The sequence below is a fragment of the Corythoichthys intestinalis genome, chromosome 5 (assembly GCF_030265065.1).
Source record: "Corythoichthys intestinalis isolate RoL2023-P3 chromosome 5, ASM3026506v1, whole genome shotgun sequence".
Classification (NCBI taxonomy): Eukaryota; Metazoa; Chordata; class Actinopteri; order Syngnathiformes; family Syngnathidae; genus Corythoichthys; species Corythoichthys intestinalis.
In genome coordinates, this window is record NC_080399.1 from 34,985,376 (window position 1) to 35,005,511 (window position 20,136).

The following is a 20,136-nucleotide window of genomic DNA, read 5'->3' on the forward strand; positions in this document are numbered from 1 at the left end:
GGTCGTGCAGCGCATGCGTAAGTTACTTAACGTGATTAATAAAAAGTAATTATTTACCGCCGTTAACGCAATAAATTTGATAGCCCTACTTTAAGCCAAAACTACTCTGGATGAGTGAAAGACATTTTGTCTGTAGCGTTAAATACAATTAGAAAACGATTTGAATACAATTAGAAAACGATTTGAATAGGGGGAAAAAAGGCATGTCCGATATTTTTTTGCCGATTCCGATACTTTGAAAATGAGGTGATTGGACCCGAGGGACATCTTTAGTTTTAATGCATCACATGGCAGTTCACATGTCTGGTTTTGAGAGGTGCTACAAATTGGTGGCTGAATTTAAGCTTCTTGTGCAGGTCATACATAATGATATTTTTATAATTTCCTGCGGGCCAAAACAAACTGCGCAGCGAGCCGCAGTTTGGACACCACTGTTCTAGCCTCAACACCTTTTGGGTGCTATTATATGTCTGCAAGGAAATCCACTTTTACAACCAGTGGGCGGATCTCATTCATTCATTTACCCAAGTTGGGAGGGGTTGTTAAAAAAAAAAAAAAAAAAAAAAAAAAAAAAAGATGTTTTGTAGTTTCTATGCACTGTGACCACGCAGCTTGTTGTGCGTGACCCCACCTTCTGCTCTTCAGCCTTCTCCCCTCCTCCACACGGTTTGTTCTCCTAAAAAGAAGAAATCTAGTCACTTTGGTTCCGATCCACCTCTGCCGTCCGAAAGGCTCATGCGATGCGACTCGTTCGTGCGGGGCCCAAGAAGAAGGAACAAGCTGATCGGAGATGATGGATTACTCCAAGGGGCAAATGGTGAGTGTCGACGACCGCTCGGTTCGAGCTTCCCCACTCGTATATGCTTCCCCCCGACAAAGCCCCGCAGGCCACAAATCTTATTGCTCACCTCATCGCACGCAGTTGCTTTACTTGGTCAAATGCCTCTCTCTGATATGATCTCTTAAACCATCTACTTATATAAAACCGAACATTAGAAAGCGAATGCCAACTAAGTGAGCACAGGACGAACAAATGCACTCCCAAAGTTTCCTGTCGACCACCCTGTACAAACGTTCACTATCCCATAATTAGAAGCTTCATTTGTTTAAAGTTCACCTTTAAATAAATAAAACCATATGAAATAAATAGCCGCCACTTAAACTGGTGTCTGTTAGTCAACTTCATCTGAAAAGAACAATATTATGTTTGATAGGAGGAAATGGTTCATATGACAAATGTCAAAAGTCGGTAAAAAATTTGCTATTTCTACTGCGTTGTTGCTTCGTCATCTTCAGATAAATATTTTGGCTACGGTATGAAAATATTAAACAGAGCAATAAGAAGATGAAAAGACTAATGAGAATTTCATAATGGGAGTGGGGGGTTATATTAGCCGGGCAGCTAATATGCTAATGTTTACATAGTGATCGTCTACACCACAAAAATGCAACATTTTCCTAAGTGAATTCATCGTATATCTAGTGAAAAAACCCTATTTCAACCTCACACACAAAAAAAAAGTCAGCTGGACCGAAATGTTTTGCACATTTAAAAATCTGATGAAGTCAGTTCTTACTACTACCGCTGATAGATATTTTCACATAAAATACATTTTGGGCCTAAAATAAGTGAAAATGATTATTCCAATAGTGTAAATTTTATTGCAACAATAACTTAAATAAGATACTGTTGTGTGTTTAGTCTTTTTTGTCTTTAAAAAAAAAATTGCCAAAAATAATCCAAACTGTCTATATTAAACTACCAACTGTCTCCAGTTAAAGCAATGGTCATGTGTATGTCTCAGTCCGGTTTATCAGAGGAAAGCAGCTCTGCAAGGTGCCCCCAGTCTAGTCCTGCTGGCTTGAAGCTGGAGGCGTTGATGGAGCAACTCCAGAGACAGCAAGAAGCCAAACAGGACGTGAACCTACAGGAGAAACATCTCCTTCAAGCTCAGCTCCTCTTTGCTCAACACGCTGCTGCGGCGGCGGCCAGGGTCCAGTCTGGCTGCAGGCCAGATCTGTTCGCCAAAGGAGGAGGACTAGCTCAGCAAGCTAGCAACAACAATCCAAGCCGAGTTAACACTGGGGAAGAGGAGGAGGACGAGGGTGATGGTGAGGATGATGATGATGAAGATGATACTGATGAGGAGGAGGAGGAGATGGCGGCGGATGTGGATGATCAGCAGGCCCAAAAACCTCGACTGCAGCAGGTTCCGGGCCTCCCTTTCATTCCTTTTTCTGAACCGGCGGCCGGCAAGTCATCATCTCCGCCTGTAGCCGTGAAGCAGGAGCAGGAGGAGAAGGAGTTGCTGTCTCCCGTCCGCTTTCCTGCCTACACGTCGGCCAACGGCTTCACTGACTGGTCCTACGACGAGCCCCTGAAACAGGTAAGCAAATGACCACATTTCAGTGCCATTGATATACTACCCGTAGCAAAAAGTATGGAGTCACCAGTCTCGGACGAGCACTCAATCAGACATTTTACCGTGTAGAACAAACTCGTATAAAAAGCTTGAAAAAAAATAATTAGTTCAAAGGTGCAACTCTTTAGCATTCAGAAACACTAAAAGAAAGAAATAAAAAGCATTGTGGTGGTCAGTAAATGTTAATTTTATACAGCAAGTGCAGGGAAATATCTATGGAATCACGCCATTCTGAGGGAAAAAATATGGAATCATGAGAAACAAAGAAATAACAATCAAAACACATCTCTAGTATTTAGTAGCACCACCAATGCAGATTCTTGAGTCTTGACAAGGTGATGATGCTGGAACTTTTGTTTGGTGCTGTTCCAGTGAGATTTACAAAGATGACGGCCTGAAGAAGAAATCGAAATTCCCTCAGTCCTTGATGATATGGGGCTGCATGTCAGGCAAAGGCACTGGGGAGATGGCTGTGGTTAAATCTTCAATAAATGCACACGTTTAAATTGAATCTTAGACAGCTTTCTTATCCCTTCTATTGAAAATATGTTTGTCATTTTCCAAGATGACAATGCCATCATGCTACAGAGCTAAAACTGTAAGCATTCCTTGGAGAAAGACTCATCCAGTCAATGTCATGGCCTGCAAATAGCCCAGATCCCAACCCTATTGATAACCTGTAGTGGAAATTGGAAAAAAATGGTCCACAGAAAGGCTCCGACCTGGAAGGATGATCAGGCAACTGCAATCAAAGAGAGTTGGCACCAAATTGATGAAGAATACTCATCAAGTCCATGACTCGGAGGCTGCAAGCTGTCATAAAAGCCAGAGGTGGTGCTCCTAAATACTAGAGATGTGTTTTGATTGTTATTTCTCTGTTTGTTTCTCATGATTCCATATTTTTTTTCCTCAGAATAGAGTGATTCCATATATATTTCCCTGCACTTGTTCTATAAAATTAACATTTACTGACCACCTCAATGTTTTTTCATTCATTTCTTTTAGTGTTTCTGAATGCTAAAGAGTTGCACTTTTGAACCAATTCATTGTTTTTTCAAGCTTTTTATCCGAGTTTGTTCTACATGATAAAATGTCTGAGTGAGCACTCGTCCGAGACTGGCGATTCCATACTTTTTGCTAGGAGTTGTAGATGTCCAATCTATTTTGACTGGGCGGGCAGGCGGCAGTAATTCGCTGCCAGCCTCACCTAATCAAAATGGGTTGCCCATACAGTACAGGCCAGAGTTGCACTTTGGAACTAATTCATTATTTTAATTTTTTTTTAACTTTTTTATCCGAGTTTGTTCTACATGATAAAATGTCTGAGTGAGTGCTCGCCCAAGACTGGTGATTCCATACTTTTTGCTTGGGGTTGTACAGTAGATGTCCAATCCATTTTGACTGGGTGGGCAGGCGGCAATAATTCGCTGCCAGCCTCAACCAATCAAAATGGGTTGTCCATACAGTACAGGGCAAAAGTTTGGACACATCTTCTCATTTGTGCGTTTTTTTTTTTTTTTTCCAATGACGATTTACATTGTAAATTCTCACTGAAGGTAAGAGAACTATGAATATGTGTGGAATCATGTACTGTACTTAGCAAAAAAGAAATAACTAAAAACATGTCTAATTTTCTAGTATCTTCAAAGTAGCCACCCTTTGCTTTGAATGTTTTTTGCACTCTTGCCATTCTCTTGATAAGCTACAAGAGGCAGTAACCTAAAATGGTTTTTGACTTCACAGGTATGCCTTTTCAGGGTTGATTGGTGGAATTTATTGCTTTATCAATGGGACTGGGAGCTTCTTTTGTGTTGCTTTGAATGAGGTGTGTCCAAACTTTTAGCCTGTACTGTATATTTCTGTCAGTAGTAGCAAATTAGTTCATTAGGGTAGATGTCAGATTTGGTGTGACATGTATTTCTAATCAAACATCTATACTTCCCTTTACCCGTATGCTAAAAGAAGGAATGTGACCCCTTTGGCAAATTGCCCAAAGTGTAATAGTTCTCAATTACTATCTGCAGCATCCAGCTTCTACTTCAATTATGTGGTGCACTCTTGATAAAATGCCACCAGCTCGACTAATTCCTCTTGGCTGTCGTCCAAGCCAGCTGGCTCAGTTGAGCCTGACAAAGTGCAATTCTGTGTGTTATCACTGACGAGGGCTCAAAATCAGTTTGGTAACTAGATCCTGCAAAAGTATATATGATCATTGCTTTCCAGCCTTTATTGAGCCAAATTCATATATTAGAAAAATCGCAAAACCAAACACATGATGATAATGAATGATGATCTCTCATCAATTTCCTTTGCAAACTGGAAAATAATACTTTCGTGTCAATCGGTATACTATAAGCGCATAAAGTGTTTAGAATATGGTTGAAAATATTATTTTTTTTAGTAAGTTCCAGGTACTGTACTGTAGCTTTTGGGTCACTTCAGGTTGATTTTGGGTTGCTTCCTGTTGAATTCTTTGGTCAATTTTTTTTGTGGGTCAGATTTGAAAATCAATCGGAGGAAATGGAAAATAAAATTTTGGATCTTTAGTGGGTGTTAAATGTTCTTTTGGAAAAAAGGAATTAAGGTGCTTTTGTCAAATTTTAGTGGAACTGTACGATTTGTTAAAAACTAAATACTTTACCTTGATTTTTTTTTTTTTTTTTTTTTTTTAAATCTTTGAATGATGTGATTCGGCTGTGGGAATTGATGCTCATAGAATTTTTCCATTAACTTGTGGAAGAACCTGAATATGGCAGGAATCATGACTTTGTGGAGGATGTTTTGGGTCATTTGGGGAGCTTGATCAGAATTTGTCAAAACAACATACGCCCGAAAGGCGTAATGTATTAATTTTATATGTGGGATGTCGAAGCATTCCCACGATTTTGTGTTTTGTACAAATCCATTGTGCAAAGCTATTATTCTGTTGTATGAATGGCAACAGGTGGATACACATTTCTGCTATAGAGTGGAAGAACATTTGTTTGTTCTACCTGTCACTGTATGCCTCTGCCATATATACTGTTCTGTCTTCTCCAATGTGAGAGTTTTTTTTTTTTTTTTTTTCGCTAACTAAAACCAATGTAGTGGCTGCTCATCTCCCTTGTGCCTCCCCTCCCTCCAATTCAAAATAATATGCTCTAATTAATGAACCTTTCAGCCTAGAGACTGCCATGCTATTGCCTCCTAGCGTGTAACTGTAAGGTTTGCTTAATAAAGTAAATTTGCTTATAAATGTACGTAATAAAGTGTACACTTTCAGTGAAGCAGAGGTTGGTGCCCTCCCTAAGAAGAAGAACAAGAAGAACAAAGTAAGGGTGTTATTGAGATATTCCTTTAGGTAGTCTAAAAAATCTTGTCTGCAAACAACTCGCGGCCGCTCAGTGGACAGCCCTGCATAATTTAGTTGTCTCCTAGCAACACTAAATGGCACTGTAATTCGCATGCAAGTAATCAATATATAATGGCTGCCACAATGAGAACACAAGTCCTTTCTTCAGCATGGCACTTGAAGCTGTGTTAGAAATACCACTCCCTGTTAATCGCACGCTGTTAAAAATGCAGTGCAGGATTGTTAACTGTTTTTTGGGGGCAGTTTAATTCTACCCTACGCTTGAAGCGCGGGTACCCATTCAGATTCATGTCAAACTGTGATTTTTCACAAGGTCTTTATATCTGAGGTGTGGGCTGTCACCTGCAAGTGAAAATCCTCAGATGTAGATACACTTTTGGATCGCTTCCCTTGACTATCAACCGTCGATAAATCGCTTTTAATTTATTGGATTCTATTGATGGTGATATACGAACCAGATTTGCTTTAAAAATGAAATGTTTTTACATTGACCACACAGTAACTTTGGCATATTATTTTTACTACATAATCATGGTTGCACACAGATTTATTTCTTGTTGACTTTTATTGAACAGTCTTTGGTGATACAACTCCCCACACTGGACAGGCTTTGTTCTCCATATGCTGTCTCGTACTGTAAAGGCTAGTGGTGCTTTGTGAAGGGGCTAAAGAGCCCCTGTTTGCACAGCAAGGGGTCAGATAAATGATCTTGATTTGTATGGGAGATTAAAGGCAGAATAATTTGATATGGCATCAGATTTTAGCCCCCGCTGCGCTAATTTTTCACTTTTGCTCTCTTAAATGATTTTATAATTAATCCTTTTACAATCGATTAAAAACAAGGGAAGGGGTGGAAGACGTACTACATACTTCATACTACATGAAAAAATGCATGTCAAGGAGCAGAAGTGATAATTTACAAGTAGAAAAAAAGTGGTTTCTAATGTAACAAAAGCAACCTTTTGCTGACCTACATACCAAATACTATCTGCATTCCCAGAGTTGGATGTGTGAAAGCTCTGTGAGCAATTAACTGCCAGCTCTTTTGTTAATAGAGCCACAGTAGGTCTCACTTGCTCATCAATAAGGGGGGTAGGGTTTTATTTCCATTTGATGGTGAAAGGACTTGGATGTTTATCTACCTTTGTGTCAACAGGGTTTCTGCACGGGGGAGCAGAAGACCTTTTATTAGAAATTCTAAGCCGAGCTATTACATGTATCAAAAGCTACCCCAGGGTGAGGTTTGCGTGAGAGGAGGTTACAGACAATCATTTATAGCGAAGCTGCCTGGGAAGACAAATAATACCTCACAGCGTTTGAGGGGCAACATTTACATCACTTGGGGGTAATTTTAGGTAAAAACCAATGAAACCGTTCTTTTTATTAACCTGTTGTAATCAACTTCTTGGACATGCGGAACGATAAATTTGAGGGCCTTCAAATTCTGAATGAGGTTTAATGCATCACAGAGCATTTGGAGGGTTTACAGGGACTACAAATGAGAAAATACAGAGCAAATAGTGATACAAAAATAGGGTTGAAAACATACGCTACCTAGCAGCTACATAAGTCGTGTTGAAAGCTTCATTATTTATGACTTAATTTACAAAGGCGGCCCTATGTGAGGATAGGATGGACCTACCAATCGAAACGATATAAAGAGGGAAGAGACTGGTTTGGGTATGACAGGGTAGGGTCACTGCACAAGCAGTGATAACAATGTGTAAGCTCTTGTTAAATTATTGTCAGTGTGGAGTTTAATAGTTAAAAGTTTTAAATCTATTTGACTGTGAATGTTGGTGGTGGTGCCATTGATGGTGATAGACACCAAAAAGTAAATGATCCCAGCTTGCCCTCCCGGTCAAAATTGATTGGACATCTATGGGCTTCAATGGCAGCCAATAAGTTATGAGAAGCAGTGGAAAAATTTAGTAACTAATTCCTTGTCTGAGAGTAAACAATCTAAAGTGAGTTTGTTTGTACTGTAAATACATGGGGAGTTGCAGTTGATTTCTTTGTATTGTTTTGGTTCCCATGAGTGTTGTAGCTGAGCGGGTGAAATGTTGTTATGGAACCATTTCTTATACCACGGTTTTGGTTGTCAAGCAAAAACAATAGAGATGTTACTATCGCAATCCGAGCAAAAACCAAAACATTCCATTATTTTGATTAAGCACAAGTGTGATAAATGTACATGGCGAACCTGCCAGCTACAAGCATGTCATGTTGTCTAAAACACACCCTTGTTTTAGTACAAAACATAGAATTGTACTGAATTGTGAGCTGTGTAGGACCTAAGGCCGACCAGTAACGGTTGTGGTGTCAACAATGACGTCCAACGGTGACTTTTGGTTGGAAGAACGCGCTAATGATACATACGGTGGGCGTTCTCTTCACTATTTACGTATTCATTTAGTCTCTCTGCAGGATAATAACATCTCACCAGACTTCTCCAGACGGTTGCACACACATTGGCATTTTAACCTTTAACTGTCGCACTAAGTAGCGACTCATGAAGCAATAACATGTCACATTAAATTACCGCATTACAATGAAGCCATCTATCTCATCTCCTGTGAATGATGTATTATGTGTACACAGAAGAGAAATACAGGCACCCTTTCTGTGGGAGGGAGTAAGTTCACTTTATATTGTAATAGGTGAAATACAAGTATTTTGAGGAATCATGTACTGAATGTTGGGAAACAAGTTTCAAAACTGAAGTTGATTGTACATATGTAAATGTGCGTTTTTAACTGTCAAGTGCTCCCTTCTCCTCATAACCATAGAGGGCTCCCATCTGGGCTGAGGACAACGAAGCAGGCCGCGGAAGAGCAGAACCGTCCAGGGACTTTGCAAAGGTCAGTCAATTCAGAGGAGACAGTGCTCCTCATTTTGCAAGAAATGACACTAATGAGCTTTTTCCTCTGTCTTTCAGCTATATGAACTCGACAATGACCCCCATCGCAAGGAGTTTCTCGATGATCTGTTTGTCTTCATGCAAAAACGAGGTGAGTTCTTGCTAGAAATCAAAGTTGAACTTTTACAGCAAAATCACAGTTGAGTGGAAGATATTTTTGTTGACTTTGACTTAATGTGTAACTCATTTCTTAAACATACTTGGTAGTGAAAATATAATGAACAATACAAGGTAAAAGGTCTTTCGATATACGATCCCTCCATCTCTTTAACAGTGATATGGATCCTTCATGAATTGGACATTTTATGTCCCACCCTTCAAATTTTAAATATTCTACATATGAAATACTAAAACATACAGTCTCTGAGTATATTGGCTAGTTCTGACACCATAAATTGAAAATACGTAGAGAAAAGAATGCTTGAAAATAGTTTTATAAATACCAAAGTCTAGAAGTACCCCCTTAGAATGCCATTTTTCCCCTTGTCCTACCACCTCAATGACCAAATTCAATCTTAAATATGACGGTCAATTTGAATTTGGAATTCTATTTTTTGGTTTTAATTGTTTCATTGCAGTCTCTTGTAACTAGGAACATTTGTTTTAATCCACATATGCATAGAATGTGTGCCTCAAAACATTCATAAAACCCTTTTGCAATAACCTTTTTATCATGGTAGAAGAAGAAAGCAGTAAATCACATGATATGCTGAACTTGACATCTTCAGACAGTTTTCCTCAAAATGGGTCTAGCAAACATACAGTGCCTTGCAAAAGTATTCGGCCCCCTTGAATCTTGCAACCTTTCGCCACATTTCAGGCTTCAAACATAAAGATATGAAATTTAATTTTTTTGTCAAGAATCAACAACAAGTGGGACACAATCGTGAAGTGGAACAACATTTATTGGATAATTTAAACTTTTTTAACAAATAAAAAACTGAAAAGTGGGGCGTGCAATATTATTCGGCCCCTTTACTTTCAGTGCAGCAAACTCACTCCAAAAGTTCAGTGAGGATCTCTGAATGATCCAATGTTGTCCTAAATGACCGATGATGATAAATAGAATCCACCTGTGTGTAATCAAGTCTCCGTATAAATGCACCTGCTCTGTGATAGTCTCAGGGTTCTGTTTAAAGTGCAGAGAGCATTATGAAAACCAAGGAACACACCAGGCAGGTCCGAGATACTGTTGTTGAGAAGTTTAAAGCCGGATTTGGATACAAAAAGATTTCCAAAGCTTTAAACATCTCAAGGAGCACTGTGCAAGCCATCATATTGAAATGGAAGGAGCATCAGACCACTGCAAATCTACCAAGACCCGGCCGTCCTTCCAAACTTTCTTCTCAAACAAGGAGAAAACTGATCAGAGATGCAGCCAAGAGGCCCATGATCACTCTGGATGAACTGCAGAGATCTACAGCTGAGGTGGGAGAGTCTGTCCATAGGACAACAATCAGTCGTACACTGCACAAATCTGGCCTTTATGGAAGAGTGGCAAGAAGAAAGCCATTTCTCAAAGATATCCATAAAAAGTCTCGTTTGAAGTTTGCCACAAGCCACCTGGGAGACACACCAAACATGTGGAAGAAGGTGCTCTGGTCAGATGAAACCAAAATTGAACTTTTTGGCCACAATGCAAAACGATATGTTTGGCGTAAAAGCAACACAGCTCATCACCCTGAACACACCATCCCCACTGTCAAACATGGTGGTGGCAGCATCATGGTTTGGGCCTGCTTTTCTTCAGCAGGGACAGGGAAGATGTTTAAAATTGACGGGAAGATGGATGCAGCCAAATACAGGAACATTCTGGAAGAAAACCTGTCGGTATCTGCACAAGACCTGAGACTGGGACGGAGATTTATCTTCCAACAGGACAATGATCCAAGACATAAAGCCCAATCTATAATGGAATGGTTCAAAAATAAATGTATCCAGGTGTTAGAATGGCCAAGTCAAAGTCCAGACCTGAATCCAATCGAGAATCTGTGGAAAGAGCTGAAGACTGCTGTTCACAAACACGCTCCATCCAACCTCACTGAGCTCGAGCTGTTTTGCAAGGAAGAATGGGCAAGAATGTCAGTCTCTCGATGTGTCAAACTGATAGAAACATACCCCAAGCGACTTGCAGCTGTAATTGGAGCAAAAGGTGGCGCTACAAAGTATTAACGCAAGGGGGCCGAATAATTTTGCACGCCCCAGTTTTCAGTTTTTTATTTGTTAAAAAAGTTTAAATTATCCAATAAATTTTGTTCCACTTCACGATTGTGTCCCACTTGTTGTTGATTCTTGACAAAATATTAAAATTTTATATCTTTATGTTTGAAGCCTGAAATGTGGCGAAAGGTTGCAAGGTTCAAGGGGGCCGAATACTTTTGCAAGGCACTGTATGTCATCTATTCCATTTTTCTCAATTTTATAAAAATATTTAGCCTTGTTTGACTTTGTCACTCTACCTCATGCAACCCTATTATGCGTATAATCAAAAAAGGACAATAATTTTTATCTATTTATTTTCTTCACCTGTCTATAGTATGTACTGTATTTTGGTGGTCTTGGTCATCTTTAAAGCGGAAGTTCAAAATTTTTGACATTAGTGCTTAATTTTTCGAGTTTGTGGGAGTTTAATTAGTCAGTGGAGTTGGTTTCAACAAATTTCGTGCAGTTTGTTAGTTATATGTTACTTGCAGGGCTCCAGAGTGGCTAAGCTAGCGTGAGTCAATGGTGCTTGCTAGCATGCCAATAAAAAACAACATATGCACGCATAGGAATCACCCATTTTTCCCTGGGGGAAAAAATATATATATAAGGGACACCTCATCGGTAGAGCCAGCTGGCCGGCCTGATATCCTTTGGTTATGTTTTTGTATCTTAAATGTGATTTTTCTGAGGAAATTATAATTTTACTCAAAACTGAAATAGGTTGATATTGGAGTGATATAAGCACACAAAAACAATAATTATCAGCAATTTATTTTTAATACAAAATATACTAGAATAAAATAAACATCTGTCATGCTAAATTTTAAAACTGTATCATTTAACCCTTAAGTTCAAATCAAATGTATTTATTTAGCCCTTTATAAAAACCTGGAAAGGTCTTCTATTGTGCTGTACAACAATGAAAAATATAGTTTATGATAAATAAAATGAAGGAAAGTATTATACAATAAAATTGAGGTAGAGAAAAACAACGCATCGTGCTAAAAGTCAAAACAGCAAATAAATAGGGCTGTCAAACGATTAAAATTTTTAATCGAGTTAATCACAGCTTAAAAATTAATTCAAACCATATATAAAATATGGCATATTTTTATGTAAATTATTGTTGGAATGGAAAGATAAGACACAAGACGGATATATACATTCAACATACTGTACATAAGTACTGTATTTGTTTATTATAACAATAAATCAACAAGATGGCATTAACATTATTAACATTCTGTTAAAGCGATCCATGGATAGAAAGACTTGTAGTTCTTAAAAGATAAATGTTAGTACAAATTATAGAAATTTTATTTTACAACCCCTCTTAATGTTTTCGTTTTAATAAAATTTGTAAAATTTTCAAACAAAAAATAATCTAGTAGCTCGCCATTGTTGATGTCAATAATTACACAATGCTCATGGTGCTGAAACCCATAAAATCAGTCGCACCCAAGCACCAGCAGAGGGCGACAAAACACCAAAAAACACAAGTAACAAATGGACATGAAACTGTGCTGTCATTTTAATCTGTTTGAGCGGGGCATGTGCGATAAATGCGTCAAATATTTTAACGTGATTAATTTAAAAAATTAATTACCGCCCGTTAACGCAATAATTTTGACAACCATACAAATAAAACAATAAAATGGATGAAATTCGAAAAAAATTAAAACCCTTAAGAAATATAACCACTGCCAGGCTACCCTAGTCTGGAGAAAAGGTGAGTCTAAAAAAGTGGGTCTTTATCCGCTATTTAAAAAGGCTTAGATTTGTAATGGTGCGGAATTCAAAGGCAGGCTATTCCACAAACTGGGGCCAGCAACCGCAAAAGATCAATCTTCCACTGTTTAAAAGGTCTCGTCGTTGGAACTTGCAGAAGAAGCTGGCCGGTTGAACGAAGAGCCTGTCCATTAGTAGCATTAAAAACAAACAGTAGAATTTGAAACTCAATTCTCAAATGAACTGGAAGCCAGTGGAGCAATGATAGCACAGGGGCTACATGTTCACGTGTGGGTGTACCGGTTAAAAATCAAGCAGCAGCATTTTGAACAAATTGCAGACGAGAAATCGAGGACTTGGGCAGACAAACATTAAGTGCATTGCAGTTGTCCAGTCTTGAGCGTACAAAGGCATACATTGCTTTTTCAAGGTCATGGTGACTAAGAAAAGGCTTCACTTTGGTCAAGAGACGGAGCTGGAAAACTCTTGCTGTTACAACAGAACATTGTTTTTTTCGTCAACAATGACGATAATGAAAATATTTCGTCAACAAACAATTTTTTTCATGACGATGACGTCACGATGACGCACTGAAAACGTGTCTTGTAGACTAAAACATAATGAGATGGATGCCAGTTGTCATCTGACGACACAAGAACAAGATTAAAATTTGCCATAATTTCCTTCATAAATCTACAATGTGTGATATTTTCTTATTGTATGTGTAGTTAGCACGCATTTAGCAGTGTTAAATGCGTCCTCCCGACCCCCTGCCCCACACACACATTTACGCCTGTGCCGATTCCAGGCTCCTTTTGTGACTCATGTCAGGTGCTGTTGGGTAACTTTGTTTATTTTATGTTTGGTAGATATGCCATGTTGCTTTAGCCTTTAAAGGTCTGTGCTGAGTGATCATCACATACTAAACTAACTTGTAGCGTTAGCATAGTGTTTGCGTTAGCATTAGCATTTAGCGCGGTGACCCAATGTCTTCTTCAAATCTTGGAAAACATTTTGCATACAGTTCGTGGTGTCCAGGTGAGCTTAATAACCGTAATTGCAAATAATGAGCTGTTTTCCTTCTGAGTGTGTATTATCATCATGAAAATGGTGATGTCCATGTCGACTCTAAAGTTATGTGCTCGTCTGTCATGTTTATTTGAAAATGTTGGATACGATTTACTTATTAATTTTTCCATGAACTAAAACTTTTGAAGTTTATGGACGAAAACATTTTGAGAATTCTCGACTAAAACCAGAGGAAATGTGTCTGCGTTTTCGTTGACTAAAACTAGACGAAGACGAACACATTTTAAAATGACTAATATATGACTAAAACTAATAAGCATTTTCGTCCAAACGACTAAGATGAAAAATAAATAGGCTGCCAAAAACAACACTGCAACAGAACTAATCTGTTTTTCAAAATTGAGCCTGTTAGCTCGCTCGAGTCAATGGTAATAAAATAAAAAAACAACATATGCACGCATTAAAATCACCGATGACCCATGCAATCAATAGTTTTGGCTATGTTTTCAGTATAAAGTTATTAAAACTTACCATTGCGTGTCAATAATTGTACTATGAAGAGCAACATTTGTAAACCAGCAGCTCTGCCAGGAACGGGCAGTCTAGGCAAGCAGGGCGGAGTGATATCACATAGTTTTTTTTCACCGCTGATTTTTTGCTAGGAATGAAAGGGACTCCCCATACCCCAGATCAATCACCCTGATAATCTGTACTGTTTACTCTTCTACCACGACATGGCTTCGTTTGAACAGTTAGACAGTTAGTTGAACAGTTAGTTAGTTAGTTAGTTAGTTTAACAGTTAGCGAGCAAGCACCATTGACTCGCGCTAGTTTAGCCACTACGCCCTGAAACTAACAAAAAAAAACAGATAGCAGACAGCTGTCGATGTTGTATTGTTGAATCAGCGTTGACACCCGACGTTGATTTGCCAATACTTTTGCACCCTTTGTTTAATGTTGTTCCAACGTTGAAATCCTTACAAAACCTAAACGTCATTTCGCTTATTAATAATATTAGAACACTGAATCAATGTTAGGTTTTCCTTCATTTTTAACCATGACGTTATTAGTACTAATGGTATGCTTTCAAATATGCCTATACAGTGGGGCAAATAAGTATTTAGTCAACCACCAATTGTGCAAGTTCTCCTACTTGAAAAGATTAGAGAGGCCTGTAATTGTCAACATGGGTAAACCTCAACCATGAGAGACAGAATGTGGAAAAAAAAAAACAGAAAATCACATTGTTTGATTTTTAAAGAATTTATTTGCAAATCATGGTGGAAAATAAGTATTTGGTCAATACCAAAAGTTAATCTCAATACTTTGTTATGTACCCTTTGTTGGCAATAATGGAGACCAAACGTTTTCTGTAACTCTTCACTCTTCGCTTGGTGTAAAGAAATAAACTGTGGGAGCAATTATTAGAAAATGGAAGACATACAAGACCACTGATAATCTCCCCCGATCTGGGGCTCCATGCAAGATCTCACCCTGTGGCGTCAAAATGATAACAAGAACGGTGAGGAAAAAAATCCCAGAACCACACGGTGGGACCTAGTGAATGACCTACAGAGAGCTGGGACCACAGTAACAAAGGACTCAAATCCTGCACTGCCAGACGTGTCCCCCTGCTGAAGCCAGTACATGTCCAGGCCCGTCTGCGGTTCGCTAGAGAGCCTTTGGATGATCCAGAAGAGGACTGGGAGAATGTGTTATGGTCAGATGAAACCAAAATAGAACTTTTTGGTGGAAACGCAGGTTCTCGTGTTTGGAAGAAAATGTGATTTTCTGTTTTTTTTTTTTCCACATTCTGTCTCTCATGGTTGAGGTTTACCCGTATTGACAATTACAGGCCTCTCTAATATTTTCAAGTGGGAGAACTTGCACAATTTGTTGTTGACTAAATACTTATTTGCCCCACTGTATTCATACCCAATAACTGTGATCTCAATGAGATTTTAGTGATAACACCGGCTGAAATCCATGAAGCCATTATTGATCTAGAGATAATGCCTGTGGTGTCGATTGCATTTAAAACATGCCAGTCGGAAGATAATTCCTCTCCTTGTCTTGTGCCTTTATGTTTTTTTTTTTTTTCTTTTTTTTTAAACATGGCATTCTACCTGATTCTATGATGGCAGTACAACTGGTGCCTATTATAAAAGATAAGACTGGTAAAATCAATAGTAAAGATAATATCAGACCAATTGCCCTGGCCAGTGTGCTTTCTAAAGTGCTGGAGACAATCATACTGAATAGAATAGCTATATTTATTTCCACAGGTGACAATCAGTTCGGGTTCAAAAGAAAACATGGAACCGATATGTGCATATTTGCATTGAAGGAATTATTACTTAAGTATCAAAGCCTGAACTCAACAATGTTTTATGCTTTATTGACTTATCAAAGCCTTTGATTGGATCAATCATAGCAAACTTTTTCTTATGTTGACACAAAGGGGCATGCCCAAATATATATCATCTGTATTCTATAGAGCCTTCTGGTATGCAAATCAACTTGTTCACATAAAATGGGGTAGCACGGTTTCTTCTTGCTTCAAAGTAAGTAATGGTGTGAGACAGGGAGGAATACTCTCATCATATCTGTTCAATGTTTACATGGACGAATTGTCCAGCCGTCTCAATACTGTGGATGTAATACTGACTGTGTTGTAGGAAGCACTATCATTAACTATCTTATGTACGCAGATGATGTGGTGGTGCTCTCTCCATGCAGTGCTGGCTTACAGGAGTTACTTTCATCATGTTCTCAGTTTGGTGACCAATTTGACATTTAATACAATGCAGAGAAAAGTAACATTATGATTATACTATCTAAAGAGGATAGAGGGGCTATATTCAGTCGCTTCTTTCTGGGCAAAAAAGAGCTGAATCTCTGCAATTAAGGTAAATGGCTCGGCCACTTTATAACAGCTGATTTGTCAGATGACCTGGACATTCACCGTCAATGCACTAAACTTTATGCACAGGCAAACATGCTTAAGAGAAAAATTTTTATGTGTTCCTTCCACGAGAAAACATCACTGTTCAGGGCTTATTGCACACCCTTTTACACCGCTCACCTGTGGACCAGGTACTTGGCTAAGTCCATCCAGAGGCTAAATGTAGCCACTAATAATGCTTTGAGGCTGTTATTGCGTGTGCCTAGATGGTACAGCGCCAGCCAATTATTTGTCAGTTTTGGGTTACTCACCTTTAAAGCGCTCTTAAGAAATCTGATGTATAAATTCATGTGTCGATTGAATGAATCTGAAAATAGTATTTTAATGAAAATAACGGACCCTACAAATAGCTATAGATTTAGGTCAAGTATGTGGCGCCATTGGCATAAAAGCCTGTTTGTTGTGCACAGATAGTTTGTGCCCTTTTAATTAGTGTTGCACCGTACCATTTTTTGGGCCCGATATAGATAACTGGCTGTGCAGTATCGGCCGATACCGATACCATTCCGATACCACTCTGTTTGCAAAGGAAAAAAAAAAAAAAAAACATAAATGCGTATGTACGTATAAGGGATGCAACGATACAGTTAAGTCACGGTACGGCACGATTTTCGATACAATTCAATACATTTAATGCTCTGAAACAGAAAATACAACTGTTATTATTATTATTTATTTTGATTTATTTTTTGCTAACAAGCAAAAATAACAGTGCCATCGTATACACAAGCATTGTAGTGCATCATATTTATGTGCTTACTTCTTACTGAGCTGAAGAATTTTTTTATATAAGTGCTGAGAACAATCTTTACTGTTTGTAAAGTGGGAAACACTGTTGATTGCTGCAGCTATATTTACCATACAAGCAAAACATCCCATTTGTGGTCCGAGTCGATCTGTAACTTGTGCTGAATTAACAGTATTTGCAGCATTATCTATAGTCACTGGTATGGATTGATTTGGCCTGCTTAACTTCCATTCAGTCATGGCGGTTTCTAATTCATCAATGTAGTATATGGACTACACGTCGCTCTGGGCTCACGCAGCTAATGGCATGGGATCTAATGTAGGACATCTAGGTTGTTATTTGATGATATCTAGTGTGTGCACGCGAGAGTTGGCATGGGATCTAACATAGAACATCTAGGTTGCTGTTTGATGATATCTAGTGTGTGCGCTGCGCCGCTTGAGTGTTTTCTGGCCACAGAAGTCACTTCTGCTCATTACTGCACAACACCAGCATATGACAATCGACTTTCATAAACAGGACGAGTTTGAAGTACGGTGCTCTTTATTTGCCACTCATTGTTTATCATGAAACCATGAGTTTGCTTTGTCTCCCACGGGCTTAACCTTTCTGATCCCATCGGCGCTATAAGAGCAGGCGTTAACTTATGCATGCTAATTGTTTTTGAATGATATGTTAGCAAAGCAGCTTAACATCGCGGATATGCGTTGTAATGAACATCCTTAATATTGAAGATGAAGGTGTTAATTTCGTTTGGTAATTTCGAGACAAAGACATACAGATGTCATGCATCGGGATTTGGGGAGTTAGCTCACTTGGGTAGGACAGTACATTTGCGTTCAAGTGATGCCAGTAGATGGTATCGGCGCCCTAAATGTTGGTACTCGTCGATACCGATACCACCTTATCGGTGCAGCTTTACTTTTAATGTTCTTTTTTTTCTATTTTCTGTACCTGTGTTATGTCATTTTTTCTGTTTGTTTGTGTGCTATGGACACCTTGTGTGACTCCTGAATAAAGATCATATATGTAGTCCAGTGCAGCTTATCTATGAACAAATGCCATTTTCATGTCAAATTTGGTGGGTGGCGGCTTATAGTCAGGTGCACCTTATAGTGCGAAAATTACAGTAAATTTGCAAGAACTAAGTTCTACTTACAGTGAGGAGCAGAAGGATTTGCACCCTTTGTGATTTTGCAAGTTCACCCACTTAGAAAATAGAGGTCTAAATTTTGAATCAAAGATGCATTGCCACTCAGAGACATAATTTTTAAAAAATCAAGAAACCACATTGTATGATTTTTTTTCGATAATTTATTTGTAATTTTATGGGGTTCATAAGTATTTGTACCCCTGACAATCAGTAATAATTATGACACTCAAAGAGTTGTCAGTCTACCTTAAAAAAAAGTCAACCTATACCCCATGAGTAACTACCCACCCACCACCCGTTTCAGCTGAACATTGTCACCTGTGCACCCCACAGTCAGTCATAATCCAACTGCTACTAATACCCAGACTAGAGAGCTTTCAAAAGACACCAGAGAAAAAATGTTGAGCTCCACAAAGCTGGAAAAGGCAATAGGACAATTAGAAAGCATCTTGTTGAGAATAAATTAACAGTTGCAGCAATTGTTAGAAAATGGAAAGGGCTAAACATGAATGATATTCTACCTAGAAATGGGGGTCCATGTAAAATCTCTCCTCGTGGGGCATCATTCATGATGAAAAAAGTCAAGGCTGAAGAGCGCTGGAGGCACAGTTTCAAAGGCGATTGTCAGGGGAATACTGCGGTGCAGTGGTTCAAAATCATCCAGTCTAAGGTCTTTGCTTGTATGCCAATCACAGCCAATGCACCATTTCTTACAATTTTGGCAACTTTGTCACGTTGTGTCAGGCAAAGCATTTTATATACAAGTAAAAATGACAAATGCAGTTCATTCTACCGTGAGACATTGCTCTGAAGAAGAGCAGCAGGCTTACCTTTAAATATGGCTATCATTAAATGAGGCGTTTCCAGTGGATTTCATTCGAGTTAATGCACTATCTTCCCTGTTAACCACGAACACAACTATTGTTCGACCATAACACCCGCCCATCCATAATTCGATGAGTCTTCAATCATATTTCCTGGTCAATCATAAATCAACTGTTTGTCAACACTAGTTCATCAACAATAAAACAAAGTTAACCCAACCATCACCTAACATACCATAGAATAACGTTGTTTCAACATCACTGTCAGGTGTAATCAGTATTTTCAATATTGATTTAACATTATTTGTTGTCGAAAATTTGATGTCAACCATACTGATGATTTTGATGGGAAATCAACGTCAGTCTGCCATCTGGGAACTAACCAACTGCATGAAATTTGTTGAAACCAACTCCACCGACTAAATAAACCCCGCTAACTCGAAAATTCAGCCTAATGTAAAAAATTCTGAACGTCCCTTTAATGGCTGGTTACTGATACTCCTACTCCTGGGAAAAAGCAGACAGGAAGGATTTGCAACCCTGTGATTATGCCAAGTATTGTTAACACCAAATCATGCAATGCAAACTTTACATTTGAATCTGTAAGATAAGTTAATTAAACCTTTTATAAGTTTATTAGCTACAGTATTATTCATGAATCGGTCACAGAAAATATGAAAAGTGAAGGCTTATTTCTCAAGAATTTGAGGTCCTAATGTCCTCTAATTCTGGAATGACCCATATATAGTTTTGGGGTTTCCAATTCAAGTTGTTTTGATACAACCTTCG

The 20,136-nt window shown here is 38.6% G+C and overlaps 1 protein-coding gene across 1 annotated transcript in view; it reads left to right on the forward strand.

The window, feature by feature from the left end:
- The first annotated feature begins 587 nt into the window (after nt 1–587).
- Nucleotides 588–20,136, forward strand: part of LOC130916844 (AT-rich interactive domain-containing protein 3B-like) — a 30,119-nt gene continuing 10,570 nt past the window's right edge. The window contains exons 1-4 of the mRNA XM_057837881.1: nt 588–817; nt 1,806–2,387; nt 8,565–8,636; nt 8,714–8,786. Of these exons, the coding sequence (XP_057693864.1) occupies nt 791–817; nt 1,806–2,387; nt 8,565–8,636; nt 8,714–8,786 (754 nt within the window). The 5' untranslated portion in view covers nt 588–790. The remainder of the gene's footprint in view (nt 818–1,805; nt 2,388–8,564; nt 8,637–8,713; nt 8,787–20,136) is intronic.